We start from the raw sequence: 17,240 nt of genomic DNA on the forward strand, positions 1-17,240 counted from the left end.
CAAAAAGCAGCATAGTAGCAGAGGATCACTGATGGGAGAATGGAATGTTTGGGGCCTAAAACATAGTTTCCTCTCATGCATTTTCCAGTAAGTGATTTTGGACCATACAAATACAACAAAAAGTCTGATTAAGTCTGCTTGTGCACACTAGTTTCCATTCCCATTAGATTGCACTGATGAAAGAAAAACTTTTATTTTCTTTCTAGAACATTTTTCATTTATGCAATATGTAATTGTGGCTGTTGTATTGTATACTGGCAACAATAAGCAACAGCTAGCAACAATTAAAAAGTGACTTTTGGAATTCACTGTCAAAATAAAAGCCCCCCCAAAAACCTCTTGATTTGAGTGTCCCTGTTTTGAGCACATGGGATGTGTCTCAGAGTTGGAGTGCTAATCTAATTAGGACTGTATCAGGTTCCCTTGTCAATGTAATTTTATCCACTGTGGTCTATAAGGGTTAAAATAGTCAAAGTAAAAGCTAGGCAGATTCTGGTCCCAGTACCCTGCCCTGAACCTTAGTCACTGTTGGAGCCGGCCACCACACTGTACTTTACCTTGCACCTTAGAGACTGTTGCCCTACGTACATGGACATAGTCATTGAACACTGGTCACTTTAATAATGTATACATACTGTTTCACCCACTTTATATGTATATACTGTATTCAAGTCATGGCTCATCCTATATACCTTATTTTAGAAAATTATTCTGGATAATGTATTTTTTTTAAATGTATTTCTAAGTATTACTGTTGTTGCTAGAAACACAAGCATTTCGCTGCAACTACAATAACATTGGTAAATGTGTGTACGCAACCAATAAACTTTGATTTGGTCTAAAATTACTACAATAGTCCAAATAAAAGCTAGGCAGATTGTTGTCTTTGGCTGTGTTTACACAGGCAGCCCAATTCTGATATTTTTTTCCCCACTAATTGGTAATTTGACCAATCACATCAGGTCGTTTCATATCAGATATTGTTCAGATCTAATTGTGCAAAATATCAACGTTTGTCTTACACTGTAAACGCAGCCTACAATGATTAGAATATATCAAATCATTAAAGTAAAATTCGAGTCAGATTTTATTTTGAAGTTTATAACGGAAGTGATCGGCTGTGTCTTCACTGCTGCTAGGTCCACACCAATTTTTTCTCTCAAATTTGTCAGCTTTCGTGAATGGTTTGCATTCTCTTCTACAGATTAAGGTTTGTACGAGACTAAAGGTAATATCTTGCAGTTTTGAACGATGACTATTCACCGATCAGTATGGTTAAGTATTTAGTTACTTATTCACAGCATTGTCTTTGTGTGTCTGGAGATGATGGGTAGCGTTAGCTAGCTAACGTTAGCTAGCTTGCCGTAATTGATGCTGAGGAGGCCAGCCAGGTAACGTTACTGTTAGCCAGCTAGCAAGCAAGATTTACCATTGTTGTCTGTAAAGTCATTATTGCCACAACGGCTCTGTCATCTCGCAGCAAAAGAGAAACAAGAATGTTTTCATCTGTCAGTAGTGTTAATGGTGACACAGCAAATTTGGAATAAAATGACCACATTAGGCTACAACTGCTTTATCCCAGACATCTGTCAAATCAGCACCCAACTGCTCTCCACATCTGACAGTGAAGAGTCGTCGAATGAGGACCAGTAAACACTGATCAGGGCCTTTATTATATTCTAGGTAATGGCGTTGAAGCAGGGTTAGCGCCCTTTTGACCATAATGTTAATACAATATTACTACAATATTTGTCACATTTTAGGTCAATTGACATAAAATGCTGTAGTTATTTTTCCTTTTTCTTCTTTCCAGGTATTAGACTCATGGGCTCAAAAAGGAGAAGGACTACGTCCCCCTCTAGTAGTGTCAGTGGGGGGGACTTTGACGATGGACAGCCTTCATCCTCAGCATCTTCGGTAGGTCGGAAAAGGAGAAGAACCTCAAATATTCCCACTGTTGATCCAGTAAGTTCAGTTAACAGCTTTTTTTTGTGTGGAAACGTTGCATTCCGATTCAAATATATTGTGTGTACTCAACTTTTCTGGTAATGCCTTTCGGGTTTAATGTCTTCCCAAAAAAATTAATGATTCAATTTTGTGAACTCTAAATCCACAGTCACAAGTCAAACTCATGTCTAGTTTTTGAGTGTTCATAAACATTGTTCTTTCCTGTATTGTTTTGTATTCATCCACTATGTCTTGCCTCCAGATTGCAGTATGCCATGAATTGTACAACACAATCAGAGATTATAAGGATGACCAGGGAAGAATGTTATGTGAGCTGTTCATAAGAGCACCAAAGAGACGGTAAAGAGGATGGTTAACATAGAATGGGTAAAAAAAAAAAAGTTTCCATTTCTACGAACATAAGCCTCATTAAATGAACTTATCTATTGTGTTTTCTGTGTTGAAGGAATCAATCGGATTACTATGACGTTGTGACTCAGCCTATTGACATGATGAAGATCCAGCAGAAGCTGAAGATGGAGGAGTACGATGATGTGGAGCAGATAACGGCTGACTTTCAGCTCTTATTCAACAATGCAAAGGCATACTACAAGGTAATGTATCTCTCCCTGTAATAACAAACACATTTACTGGATTCTTTAGGTGAGACAAATCATGTTTACAAGGCATGTTTTGTATGAAGGAGTTTTCAGAATAAATGCCCTGTCTCGGGCCTAAATCCTGGAATTAACCATATGAAAGGGAATGTGTTGCATGTCTGTAGTCGGATTCTCCAGAGTACAGAGCAGCCTGTAAGCTGTGGGACCTCTACCTGCGTACTAAGAATGAGTTTGTTCAGCGGGGGGATTATGATGACGATGATGAGGACGGGGACGATGCACAAAATAATCCTGGAGGGTCAAATGAGGATGAGGTAACACCAGTACTTCCGATGTAGCATGACAATTATTTTATTACACGATGACTAACCTGTCACACATGTAGTACATGTAAACCCTCAAAACATAGCACAACATGGCAAATAAATGGAAGATATCTGTTCACTCTGTTGAACTGTAAGTGTTTCTTATGACTGTGTTTTACTTTAAATGACAGAATGCACCCAATTGCCTGAAGGAGGTCCTTGAGCAGCTGCTGGATGCTGTGGTGACATTCTCCGAGCCCTCAGGGCATCTCGTCAGTGATCTATTCCAGAAACTGCCCTCTAAAGTGGTAATAGAACAATTATCTCCGAAACTGGCCTTTGCATATTTTTGTGATTTAATATTTACATATTATACAGTTTGATTTATTTCCCCTCAGCAATACCCAGACTATTATGCCATAATAAAGGACCCAATAGATCTGAAAATCATTGCCCAGAAGATACAGGTATGCCACCCAACCATCTGACTGAATGTACTGTAAGGGGTTAAAGTAACACTACGGTGTGCGTACAGTATATCACTGGTCTATTCATTTTTTAGATGAGCCACTACAGAAGTGTTGGTGCCATGGCAAAAGACATAGATCTTCTGGCTAAGAATGCTAAAATGTACAATGAGCCTGGGTCACAAGTTTTTAAGGTATGCTGTCCTCACATTCAGAATTGAGTCAGAATTCTATGCCAGTTTTGTTTGTTATAACTCTCTCATTCTTATTCATTTAAGGATGCCAACACCATCAAAAAGGTCTTTGCACAGAGAAAGACAGAAATTGAGCATGCTGAGCCAATCAAGTCCAGTATTCGTATCAGGCAAGTAACACCATAGACATGGTAGAAAGTAGACTACGAGTCAAACAAACAACATGCAACATTTAGAAGCATTTTTCCATGAATTAAACAGCTGTGTGTGTGTCAGGAACAGAAGGTCAGCCCAGGGAGACCGGCTCTCAGCTATTACCATGGCTCTTCAGTATGATAGTGATGACGATGGCATTCTGGCTGGTACGTCTCACTGGTCTTCACTACACTAATTTAGCTGTTTTGGAGGAACATATAAGAACAGAGGGGACATTGCAGTGCAAAGTAAACTGGCGTATGAGGGTTTGTCAGAATACTTCGGACTCCATCTGTCTGAATCAGTTGTCTCTCTCATTGCCCAGGGTCTGTCCACTATGACGAGGGGGAGTCAGAGGCAGAGAGCATGCACCACAGCATGGACATGAGTAACCCCATCTTCCAGCTGTACGAGGCTGTGCGTGGCGGCAGGAACAGCCAGGGCCAACTCATCTCCGAGCCCTTCCTCCAGCTGCCCTCCAGGAAAGACTACCCAGACTACTTCCAGCAGATCAGCCAGCCCATCTCCCTGCACCAGATTAGGTAGGCCAGCCATTGGAAGGACCTCTGCTAAATAAATGGCAGATTGTGCTGTTCCACAAAATAGGTTATTTGAAACAAATTCATGCAAGTGTGATTTACGTAATCTGGCCTTCAAGATGTACACTACCAGTCAAAAGTTGTAGAACACCTTCTCATTCAAGGGTTTTTCTTTATTTTTTACTATTTTCTACATTGTATAATAATAGTGAAGACATCAAAACTATGAAATAACATATATGGAATCATGTAGTAACCAAATAAGTGATTTGAGATTCTTTAAAGTTGCCACCCTTTGCCTTGATGACAGCTTTGCACACTCATGGCATTCTCTCAACCAGCTTCACCTGGAATGCTTTTCCAACAGTCTTGAAGGAGTTCCCACATATGCTGAGCACTTGTTGGCTGCTTTTTCTTCACTCTGTGGTGAACTCATTCCAAACCATCTCAATTTGGTTGAGGTCGGGGGATTGTGGAGGTCAGGTCATCTGATGCAGCACTCCATCACTCTCCTTGGTAAAATAGTCCTTACACAGCCTGGAGGTGTGTTGGGTCATTGACAACAAATGATAGTCCCACCAAGCCCAAACCAGATGGGATGGCGTATTGCTGCAGAATACTGTGGTAGTCATGCTGGTTAAGTGTGCCTTGAATTCTAAATAAATCACATACACTGTCAAATGCAAAGCACCCCCACACCATAACACCTCCTCCATGCTTTACGGTGGGAAATACACATGCGGAGATCATAAGGACACGGCGGTTGGAACCAAAAATCTCCAATTTGGACTCCAGACCAAAGGACACATTTCCACCGGTCTAATGTCAATTGCTTGTGTTTCTTGGCCCAATCAAGTCTCTTCTTATTATTGGTGTCCTTTATTAGTGGTTTCTTTGACCTTGTAGAAAGTTGACCATGAAGGCCTAATTCACGCAGTCTCCTCTGAACAGTTGATGTTGAGATGTGTCTGTTACTTGAACTCTGTGACGCATTTATTTGGGCTGCAATTTCTGAGGCTGGTAACTCTAATGAACTTGTCCTCTGCAGCAGAGGTAACTCTGGGTCTTTCCTGTGAATCCTGTGGCGGTCCTCATGAGAGCCAGTTTCATTATAGCGGTTGATGATTTTTGCGACTTCACTTGAAGAAATGTTCAAAGTTCTTGAAATGTTCCGTATTGACTGACATTCATGTCTTAAAGTAATGATGGACTGTCATTTCTTTTTGCTTATTTGAGCTGTTCGTGCCATAATATGGACTTCGTCTTTTACCAAATAGGGTTCAAACACATTAAAAAGGAAAGAAATTCCACAAGTTAACTTTTAACAAGGCACACCTGTTAATTGAAATGCATTCCAGGTTACTACCTCATGAAGCTGGTTGACAGAATGCCAAGAGTGTGCAAAGCTGTCATCAAGGGAAAGGGTGGCTATTTTAAGAATCTCAAATATAAAAAATAAATGTTGATTTGTTTAACACTTTTTTTGGTTACTACATGATTCCATATGTGTTATTTCATAGTTTTGATGTCTTCACTATCATTCTAAAATGTAGAAAATAGTAAAAATAAAGAAAAACCCTTGAATGAGTAGGTGTTCTAAAATGTCTTGAACATTTTATTCAGGCTTCATAATTTTCTCAAATCAGTTGCAGTGTACAGTGTATTTCTACTCTATCCTTTTCCAAATGTGAGAGCCCTTCATTCTCCACACACAGGAACAAGATGAAGAACAACGAGTATGAGAGTGTTGATCAGCTAGACGCCGACCTCACTCTGATGTTTGAGAACGCCAAGCGCTACAATGTGCCTCATTCCTCTATCTATAAGCGTGTGTTGAAACTCCAGCACATTCAGCAGGTCAGTGGGTGTATGAGCTGCCAATGCTGAAACTCAAGTTCAAACCCAAGCTCTGCTGTAGTTGTGTATCAGCATCTGTGTGGTTTTTAGTGGGCTGTAAAGTATCCTATGGCGATTATTGGGTGTAACATTGCTGGAGTATTAACTAACAATGAGATGGTACTGAAATCGTGTTTTTCATCAAATTGGATGATATTTGAATGGAACCAGTTCAAAGTAGTATGAAAACTGACTGTAGCTGGTACATTGATCATAAAGTTACTGGTCCCCTCCCTATGTGCCAAACACTTGGATTCAGGAGGCAGGCATTACCAAGGATTTACTTCAGGCTTTATGCAACGTCATATTAAAGTAGCGTCTTATCGTCTTAACTCATTTAAATATGTACCGCCTTAAAACCGGCATCACATGTGCGCCTACGCAGAACATACAACCAAAGATACTGGTAACTTTTAATCTGTGGTGTGACTGTTAGCTAGCAGTCTACTTACCAGCATGCCGTCAAAATCACACTGTGTTGTGACTGGATTCCATAGTGTAAAATTAAACTTACACTATTTTTATGAAGACATCTGACAGCAATGGCTGCTTTTCATTTCGGGTGGACAGGCTGCACCGAAAATGATGATCATGTCACGCGTGTGCAGTGCACATTTAGTGTGAAGTTACTTTATCAGTTGGGGAGAACATTTGATGGGTCTTGCCAGGAAGCTAATCCTGAAGACGGATTCTGTACCATCATTGACAGTGGATCTTGCAAGCGCTGACCATGATGTGAGTATTAGAGTTTGATAAGTCTGACACAGTAGCCAACATTTAGGGGGGGATCGCGGGTCTAACGTTAGATAATTCGTCTGTGGCTGCTTTGACTTGTGAATTATATATTTTCCATAACACACCTAATAGTCACTATATGGTTTTGGTTTTTCCATCCCTAAGCGTCCAACATTGAGTCTTAGAACTGCCAGCGCACAGCTGGCACGAAGGAAGGTTGTCCACTAAGGAGTTACGGTGTGTATAGTATTTGTAATTTACCCCTGAAAATCACATTTTGCCATTCCATTGTGTGGGTTGTTGTCTTACTGGCTAATTCCCTCTCCATTTGTCTTTCCACTATCATCAAGCTGTCATGATAGACATTTTATAAAATTCAACATCCACTCCCTCTGCACAGCTTCCCAGGCAACCACTGCATCAGGAATGCTGTAATACAAAACCAGCTTTCCCAAGGCAAAGAAGGGGGGTATGCTGTGAAGCCTGTGAAGACAGACCCAACATACTGTAAGTCATATTTATTCATTTAAAATCAATTGAGCATTTCAGGCATAGAAAAGTTTCAAAAAAGGTGCACGACCAAATATTGCATATATCAAATTCAGTACTTCAAAAACACATTGTAGAATGAGTAGATCACTTCATCAATGAATTTATAGCATTATAAATCAGAACAGTAAATAAAAGGTTGTTTAACTTCACTACCCATTTAACAAACATTTCTTTTTTCAAAAACAATACAGGCTACGTAGACAGGCTCCTGGGTCTCCTCTTCAACGAGGTCATCCTTGAACCAGCGCTGTATGTGGGGAAACTGTGAGCTGTCCATCCCAGGACCCCTGTCTGCCCATTGTGAGAGGCCTGACAAGGAGGCCATGGTTGAATTTGTCTCCCGCTTCAATCTTGTGGGTGACTTAAGCCTGCTTAATTGAAGCGTGGTACATGGGTCCCCGTCCTCTCACGCTTCCTATGAATCTCTGTAGTTGGTTGTATTTCCTAAAGCCTAAGTAATTCACTTGTACATATGTTTTTTTCAAGCATTCGGTCGGGAGTGTTACAAATTGCACGAATCACTGGGTCCTACACACTGTAGGGCGGCCGGGTGACTAAATTAGGCTTATGGCTCTAATACTTTATGTTATGTCAAATGATGTCTCACCATTATTTCTCGCCTTTATTTCTCATGAGTGTTCATGTTGATCAATATTTAGGCAATGCTGGCCTATTGTAAATAAATAAATGTCTGATCAATGCGTACAATTCTGAACATATTGTCATTTATAATGCTAATGCAGAGGCACCAATAAATTGTCCAGTACACTTATTGTATGCTGTTTTCATGTAATTACTAATTATTGTGAAGAAGCGTATCAGTGAACTTTATTCTGTAATTATTTACAAAACAATAGAAATGCAATTGTGTATTGCTGCTGTTTGTCGGATATCCAACAGTCCATGATCAGCTCTGTTGACCATGAGAGCATTTTGCAGAGAAAATGGGTTGAGGCATCCCACTGGGCACCGATGTCAATTCAACGAATATTCCACGTTGGTTCAACGTCATGTCATTGAAATGACATGGAAACAACGTTGATTCAACCAGTGTGTGCCCAGTGGGATACTATTTAGGCTCGGGATGACATGTTTATCTTGTCATCAATGACATGGCCCATTATTTACCTTGTTACCTGTCAATGACCACAAGGTTGTTTCAAAGAACTGTCAGTCAAGGCGAGCTCATGAATATAAGCTCCTCGCCCACTCAGCCTGTTCTTTCAGCCTTCCTGATAGTTGAGAGAAGGTACAATTTCTTTAAATCTGAGCTTTTTAATAGTGTAAAAATATTATGGGTTATGTTTTGGTCATTCAAAGGCTATTTTTACTTGGGAGATAGGATGACTGTACGGGACCTTTAAACATGGATTAGGTCTGACTCACTGTCTCTGTACGGGACCTTTAAACATGGATTAGGTCTGACTCACTGTCTCTGTCTGTACGGGACCTTTAAACATGGATTAGGTCTGACTCACTGTCTCTGTCTGTACGGGACCTTTAAACATGGATTAGGTCTGACTCACTGTCTCTGTCTGTACGGGACCTTTAAACATGGATTAGGTCTGACTCACTGTCTCTGTCTGTACGGGACCTTTAAACATGGATTAGGTCTGACTCACTGTCTCTGTCTGTACGGGACCTTTAAACATGAATTAGGTCTGACTCACTGTCTCTGTCTGTACGGGACCTTTAAACATGGATTAGGTCTGACTCACTGTCTCTGTCTGTACGGGACCTTTAAACATGGATTAGGTCTGACTCACTGTCTCTGTCTGTACGGGACCTTTAAACATGGATTAGGTCTGACTCACTGTCTCTGTCTGTACGGGACCTTTAAACATGGATTAGGTCTGACTCACTGTCTCTGTCTGTACGGGACCTTTAAACATGGATTAGGTCTGACTCACTGTCTCTGTCTGTACGGGACCTTTAAACATGGATTAGGTCTGACTCACTGTCTCTGTCTGTACGGGACCTTTAAACATGGATTAGGTCTGACTCACTGTCTCTGTCTGTACGGGACCTTTAAACATGGATTAGGTCTGACTCACTGTCTCTGTCTGTACGGGACCTTTAAACATGGATTAGGTCTGACTCACTGTCTCTGTCTGTACGGGACCTTTAAACATGGATTAGGTCTGACTCACTGTCTCTGTCTGTACGGGACCTTTAAACATGGATTAGGTCTGACTCACTGTCTCTGTCTGTACGGGACCTTTAAACATTGATTAGGTCTGACTCACACCTGTGTTACTATGCAATAGTGTCTTGGGCAGTGTTCTCTATGTACTGTACTTGGTTGCAATCATTTATTTGGTGGATAGTTGCATGTTGTACTTATCAAAAGATAGAAGATGAAATAGTGGACCTGCCAAACCATGATGGCTTTTATGTCTGTGAGTGCACTACTTTTGTGTAAGTGGAGATATGTTAGAGAGAGATGGGGAGAGTTAGAGGTGGTAGTTTATATTCATGAACGTGTGGGAGGAAGAGCAGCTGGTTGATATTGTGTGTGTGTGTGTGTGTGTGTGTGTGGTTTTCCTAGCTAAAGAGAACAGAGCTATTGAGGAGGGAGGACGACAGCATGGATGGGGACAGCATGCTCTCTTCTACCATGTCTGATACTGGCAGCACTAAGAGGAAGAGGTACGCACTACTTATTTAACCTCAGCAGAGGTAATAGTAAATGCCAGGCTCCTTCTGCAAAAAAAAAGTCCCTGTACTTTTGGTTTATAAAATGATTGTTTTGGCCACAATATCATTGCATTGTTTTTTATTGATCCTTCAAGGCAATGTTTCCTTCTTTTAACTAACCCACATCCCTGTGACCACCAGCCATAAGAAAAACACCAAGAAGAACCGGATGAAGGCCCTGTACTCCGCAGTGACGGAGGCCCGGGAGATGGGCACAGGCCGGAGGCTCTGTGAGCTCTTCATGGTCAAGCCTTCCAAGAAGGACTACCCGGACTACTACAAGATCATCCTGGAGCCCGTGGACCTGAGGATCATCGACCACAACATCCGCTCTGAGAAGTACATGACTGAGGACGCTCTGCTGGAGGACATGAAGCTCATGTTCCGCAACGCACGCCACTACAATGAGGAGGGCTCACAGGTGATGGGCCAACAGGGGTCAGACTCAGGGCAACGAAATGTGCTTACTAGATTATTTAGCAGTAACGTACTAGTGTCTTACCTTTAATCATGAATCATGATTTCTAAGATAGAAACTACATTTCCATAATGTCACCAGTATGCAGTGTAGCAACTATGTATTTGGCTCTAAATGCCCCTCAATTTTGCCACTGAACACTTGGCGTTGTTCCAGGTCTATAACGATGCCAACGTCCTGGAGAAAGTCATAAAAGACAAACGGAGGGATCTTGGTCCAACGCCTGACGATGATGACATGTCACCAAAGTTGAAAATAAGTACGTTGCTGACATTTTGGCTTAAATAATTCAGATACAGTACATGGATGTCATTTTAGTCTAGTCATTTCGCATTATCACTTCATCCCCAAAATAATAATACACACACCCCCTCTGTAATTCCAGGGAAGAGTGGCATCACGCCTAAGAAGTCCAAGTACCTGACCCCCCTGCAGCAGAAGCTGAACGAGCTGTATGAGGCGGTGAAGAACTTCACAGACAAGCGTGGCCGCCGCCTCAGCACCATCTTCCTGCGGCTTCCATCGCGCGCCGAACTGCCCAACTACTACATCGCCATCAAGAAGCCCGTGGACATGGAAAAGGTCAGGAGCCACATGCTGGCCAACAAGTACCAGGATGTAGACGCACTGGTGGAGGACCTGGTGCTGATGTTCAACAACGCCTGCACCTACAATGAGCCAGAGTCTCTGATCTACCGCGACGCTCTTGTGCTGCACCGTGTTCTGCTGGAGACTCGCCGGGACCTGGAGGGAGGCGAGGACGCCCATGTGCCCGACGTGGCCCGCCTCATCCAGGAGCTCATCCGCAGCCTCTTCGTCTCCGTGCTTGGTCACCAGGATGACGAGGGGCGTTGCTACAGCGACTCGCTGGCTGAGATCCCCGCTACTGACCCCAGCAGCCCCGACAGACCGCCGCTCAACTTTGAGATCATCAGAGCTAACGTGGACCGGGGACGCTACAAGAGACTGGACGTGTTCCAGGATCACATGTTTGAGGTGCTGGAGAAGGCCAGGCGCATGCACAGGTGGGGCACAATTAGGAAACAGTGTTTGCCATTTTCTCTTTTATTTTCTCTCTGCAATATTTGGGTAATATCAACCATAGAGATAATTTCTGTGCATTTAACAGTTAGAACATCCAATGAGATATTTGAAGTATATGTGATTGTCACTCCAGGACGGACTCTGAGATCTTTGAGGATGCGGTGGAGCTGCAGCAGTTCTTCATCCGGATCCGAGATGAGCTGTGTAAGAATGGAGAGATCCTGCTCACCCCCGCCCTCAGCTACACCTCCAAACACCTGCACAGTGACGTGGAGAAGGAAAAGAAGGAGAAGCTGCCCAAGGAGATAGAGGAGGACAAGCTCAAGAGGGAGGAGGAGAAAAAAGGTATGCTCTCACTGACACTCTGACCCTAGCAACTTGTAGCAAGGCAGATAGATATACATATTCCACCAATCAAGCAGTGTCCAACAACAGTTACCCAGTGGCATCAGTTATAGGGCTTTAGTCATCATTATGCCCCTATGAAATAGTATTTATTGACTGACTGATTAACTGAGTTGAGTTGTGAATCCACAGAAGCTGAGAAGAGTGAGGACCCTGCTGGAGGGGCGTGGCAGTCTGGTCTCCAGCGTACCTACAGCCAGGACTGCAGCTTCAAAGACAGCATGTACCACGTGGGAGACTATGTGTACGTGGAGCCTGCTGAGCCCAACCTGCAGCCGCATATCGTCTGCATTGAGCGACTGTGGCAGGATGATGCAGGTTGGTGGCTTTGCACAACCACTACTGAAAAGCATTAGTAATGATTCTGTATTCTATTTACATTTTGTTGTGGAAATGGCCCGACTTGTCACATTCAATCATTGCTTTTGCTGTATCAATTGTGCTGTCCTTTTGTAACAGTATTGCTCTGTCTACTTCCCTCCCCATTCCAGGTGAGAAGTGGCTGTATGGCTGCTGGTTCTACAGGCCGAATGAAACCTTCCATCTCGCTACACGCAAGTTCCTGGAGAAGGAGGTCTTCAAGAGCGACTACTTCAACAAGATTCCTGTCAGCAAGATACTGGGCAAATGTGTTGTCATGTTTGTTAAGGTACTAAGCTCTTTTCTATTTCCATTTTCATGTTCCAGCTCTTTCTAATATGGTTGAAGCATAAAACGTTTCAAGTGAATCATTGGCCTTGGCTTTTTTTTTGTAACTGATCCCAGGACTACTTTAAGCTTCACCCAGAGGGCTTCAGGGCAGACGATGTGTATGTCTGTGAGTCTCGCTACTCAGCCAAGACCAAGTCCTTCAAGAAGATCAAGATGTGGACCATGCCCCTGAGCTCCGTTAGGTTTGTCCCTCGGGGCGTCCCGTTGCCTGTAGTCCGGGTTGCATCCATGTTTGCCCCTAAACAAGAAGAAGAGAAGCCTGCAGAGATACAAGAAGAGGGCAAAGCCTTGGACACTATGGATAAGGTGAGTGGTTAGAAAATATTGGGCAATTGGAATGAGATTAAATTGGATTAATATGTGATCCAACAGAGTGCAAACAAAGACAACCATACTGCGTGTGTATGTGTAGGAGAGGGAGGATGTAATCCTGGACATGACCAATGGGGAGCCAGGCTGCCAATACTATGAGCAGCTCTGCTACAATGACACCTGGCTGAAAGTGGGAGACTGCATCTATATTCGCTCACATGGACTAGTGCGCCACCGAGTAGGCAGGTAGGGTAAATACAACTCTACAGACACAATTTCCAAAATGGGATGTTGCTTGATATATAGTGATTATTTATTTAGTTGAATAAAGTGGGTTTTATTTTTATCTGCCAGGATTGAGAAGATGTGGATGCGGGACGGAGCGGCCTACTTCTTTGGGCCTATTTTCATCCACCCAGAGGAGACAGAACACGAGCCCACCAGGATGTTCTACAAGAAGGAAGTGTTCCTTAGCAACCTGGAGGAGTCTTGCCCCATGACCTGTATCATAGGTATTCTCTCTGCCCTGATAACAGACCCTATTATTGGGTTGATGATATGCCATGTTATTTTCAAATGTTGAGAAGAGAAACAAGTTTAAGTGCATGGGTTGATTGTATTTCACCGGGCATGTGCCATGCTTATATCCCTCTCTGTTGACTTGTTCCACAGGGAAGTGTGCGGTGTCCTCCTTCAAGGAGTACCTTTCGTGCCGGCCCACGGAAGTGCCTGAGGAGGACGTTCTGCTTTGTGAGAGTCGCTACATCGAGAGTGACAAACAGATGAAGAAGTTCAAGGGTCTGAAGCGCTTCTCCCTCTCTGGGAAGGTGGTGGAGGACGAGATCTATTACTTCAGGTGAGTGGCTTGACTTTTTACGTGCCTCAAGATACTGTCGCATAATCAGCAATAGTTAGAAACCATTCCACAACGTAGTAAAGCAGAATTGAGTGACCCTGAAAGGGGGAGTTCGGAGTCAGTCAAAAACACTCCTTTTAGTTAAGGTAGAACAGAACTCAACACCCAGGTGTAACTGCAGTCTATTCCACGTGTCCCGTACAGGAAGCTGATCGTGCCCCAGAAGGAGCCATCCCCTCTGCTGGACAGGAAGATCGCAGTGCTGGAGGCCAAGTTTGCCGACATGACAGATGAGGAGTTGGAGGACCTGGGGGAGGATGATGGGGAGCTGGGAGACACCTCCATACCCCAGCTCCAGAGCCCCATGGCAGGCAGCGACATGGACATGCCTTACACCCCTCCACAGGTCAGAGCAGCAACATACACTGGGCAAATGTGTGGTCATGTTGTGAAGGTAAAGCTCTTTTACATTTGTCTCAAAAGTTATTGGTAAGATCGTCGCACCCTGATAAAGACGTGTCAACTGAATTGCATGCATCCTGATTGAAACAAAACATGTCTCAAATGATTTGCATGTTCAAGGTGAGATTCAAGAAAAAGGCCTCTTAGCCATCCAGTTGGAGGTGTGTATAGCAATGACAGTAGAGAGATGACATGACACACTCTCCCTTACTTGACTGCAGTCCACTCCCAAGTCCATGAAGGGGATGTCCAAGAAGGAGGGCTCCAAGAGGAAGATCAACATGAGTGGCTACATCCTGTTCAGCAGTGAGATGCGAGCGGTCATCAAGGCCCAACACCCAGACTTCTCTTTCGGGGAACTCAGCCGTCTGGTGGGCACCGAGTGGAGGAACCTGGAGTCTCCCAAGAAAGCTGAGTATGAGGGTAAAAGATCTTACATATGTACTTAGACTGTGGTAGTTTGTTCAATGCCCCTTGCAGTAGTATCTCTGCAAATTCCCTTGCAAAAAGTTGTATTAGTATGTGTGTGTGTTTGTTGTGTTTGCAGAGCGAGCAGCTAAAGTTGCCGAGCAGCAGGAGCGGGAGAGGGCTGCCCAGCAGCTGGCTTTCCCTAGAGCAGGTACCCCAGTAGGGCTCTGATGAGGGTGGTTCCTCCCCCGACCCCAATGGTGTTGCTTTATCCCAGCATGACATGTGTCAGGTATCCCATAACAGAGGGGCATGCACCCCCCTGGGGACACTTGGAGCTGCAATAATGTACCTTTTTCATTTCTTCATTACTAATCTTTATTCTAGTACTGTACTTTCCCCTCTTTTCAATGATATACTGCTTCAACATTTATTTAGAAGCTTACCAGTTTCACTGCATCATTCTACCATCAGTCTGATTCAAGTAGTGCTTGTGATTTGTGAATGAATTACATGTGTATGAATGTCTGATTATGGATGATCAAATATCCTAAATCTAGATGAATGTTTAGTCATTTAGCTAGTGCATGATCTCTGCTAGCTAGTTGCAGTTGCATGTCGCACTGATGCATGCATCTGTTGCTATACCCTCCTCCCCAAAGGCATGATGGGTTCATATATGCCACACATGATGCTGCAGGACCTAGTTGACGGCATGTTTAGTATGACTGGCATGCCACCACATCACATGAGGTTGCCTCTCTTGCCCCATCATCACCTAATGCCAGGCATCCCTGGGTTCCCTGGCATGCCATACCCGGGTAAGAGCACTTTCACAGCCACCCTACCTGCCACGCCACTGCAGATGCTTCCTGTATGCCACTCTAACTCACTGGAGGGGCTACCTGTAACGTAGGCTGAGGTCCTGTAGTGATACTCAGTCATTGAGTGATTCATCAACAGGGTCATGTATTCCCTGAAGTACCCTTACCTTGAATGCAGATTGTTGCTGAGAGGCTGTAATGGCCCAAATTTGTATTTTTCTTAAAAGAGCAGTAGTAAAGTCAGTAGTACACAACACAATCCAAGATGGCCAGCTGCTGACAGCTGTGGTCTGGAGCACTCTGTGATTGTTGATGCCTTCCTTACAGGTGTCAACACAGGTGCCCCTGGAGCCTATGGAACCCAGGTAATCTACACTTCTATACAATTGTATTTAAGAAAAGCACATAGACTGTAAATGTTTATTTTATTAGTCACATCATTACTCACATCTGTATTTGTGTATGAGAAGTAAAGAGGCCCTTGATGCTTTTTTAGATTGGTCTTGGGCAGCAGGCCCCGCCACCCTATCCAGGACAGGGCCAGCCTGCCCTCCAGCAGCCCTCAACACCCATATTTGTAGCCCCGCCACCCAAGCCCCAGCGCCTGCTCCATTCGGAGGCGTACCTGAAGTACATTGAGGGACTCAATGCAGAGTCCTCCACCATCAGCAAGTGGGACCAAACTCTCTCAGGTGAGTTCTCCTCACTGAAAGAAAGTGATTCACACCACAACAAATCTACAAATCACTTATATAATATGTCAGAGATTGATTTATCAGTAAATTGCCTTATTGAATAACAGAAATGTATATACAGGCAGTATTGTAATTTATTGATTCACCTGCATGGTGTATCGTGAATGCATGTATAATTTCCCTTGATACATTTTTGCATTAAGATCAGAATAGAAGTATGTGAGTGTGATGACCTTGTGTATGTCTTCTGTATGTGGACATGTTTGAGCAGCTCGAAAGAAAGATGTGCGGCTGACCAAAGAGCAGGAGAGCCGGCTGCCGTCCCATTGGCTGAAGAGCAAGGGCGCCCATTCCACCATGGCGGACGCACTGTGGCGTCTGCGAGACTTGATGCTGCGTGACACAATGAACATCCGCCAGACGTACAACCTGTAGAATGTCTGAGCCACTGCTCCTTACACTGTCAGACAGGAAAGCGGGTTTAGGCTCATTTAAAAAAGTGTTAATGTTGTTGTCATGTTAAAGTTGTCATTCGTTTGTAGAATGGTTAAATGAGCTTGCTTACTCTGTTCAAGCTGTTTTGTATTGACATCTTAATTGTTCTAACAAGTGCATTATTATTGTATTAAATGTTTCTCTGTGATGGATAAAAGTTTTCATAAAAAATGAAGAATAGATTTGTTCTTGACGGCTAATTTAGTATCTGTAATGCAATATGGAACATTCTAGTGGGCAGCCATGTCCTGACTCAAAGGCACCAGACAAGAAAAGAGGAACCAACAGACACTTTGATTCTTCTCTTTAAGTTGTTCTATTGGTCTTCCATGACATGAATACGAGGTTATAACTAGGTGAACACACTTCATCAATCAATAACAGTGATAAATGAATCAATAAC

The 17,240-nt window shown here is 43.3% G+C and overlaps 1 protein-coding gene across 2 annotated transcripts; it reads left to right on the forward strand.

Moving 5' to 3' along the window:
* The first annotated feature begins 1,824 nt into the window (after nucleotides 1–1,824).
* LOC110494255 (protein polybromo-1) lies at nucleotides 1,825–17,012 on the forward strand. 2 transcript variants are annotated; one of them, XM_036950349.1, is made up of 29 exons: nucleotides 1,825–1,965; nucleotides 2,210–2,307; nucleotides 2,414–2,561; nucleotides 2,732–2,881; nucleotides 3,064–3,180; nucleotides 3,271–3,339; nucleotides 3,435–3,533; nucleotides 3,618–3,703; nucleotides 3,810–3,895; nucleotides 4,054–4,270; nucleotides 5,983–6,124; nucleotides 9,999–10,099; nucleotides 10,289–10,568; nucleotides 10,782–10,884; nucleotides 11,011–11,650; nucleotides 11,803–12,014; nucleotides 12,207–12,392; nucleotides 12,566–12,723; nucleotides 12,840–13,091; nucleotides 13,198–13,343; nucleotides 13,452–13,609; nucleotides 13,770–13,953; nucleotides 14,158–14,407; nucleotides 14,637–14,838; nucleotides 14,963–15,034; nucleotides 15,486–15,644; nucleotides 15,975–16,012; nucleotides 16,144–16,339; nucleotides 16,614–17,012. In XM_036950349.1, exons 1-29 carry the CDS (start codon nucleotides 1,825–1,827, stop codon nucleotides 16,775–16,777), a joined length of 4,854 nt encoding a protein of 1,617 aa, XP_036806244.1. In that variant the 3' UTR covers nucleotides 16,778–17,012. The 2 variants fall into 2 exon arrangements, with proteins under 2 accessions (XP_036806244.1, XP_036806245.1); XM_036950350.1 differs by lacking the exon at nucleotides 15,486–15,644.
* The last annotated feature ends 228 nt before the right edge of the window (nucleotides 17,013–17,240 follow it).

This window comes from Oncorhynchus mykiss, chromosome 17 (assembly GCF_013265735.2).
Source record: "Oncorhynchus mykiss isolate Arlee chromosome 17, USDA_OmykA_1.1, whole genome shotgun sequence".
Classification (NCBI taxonomy): Eukaryota; Metazoa; Chordata; class Actinopteri; order Salmoniformes; family Salmonidae; genus Oncorhynchus; species Oncorhynchus mykiss.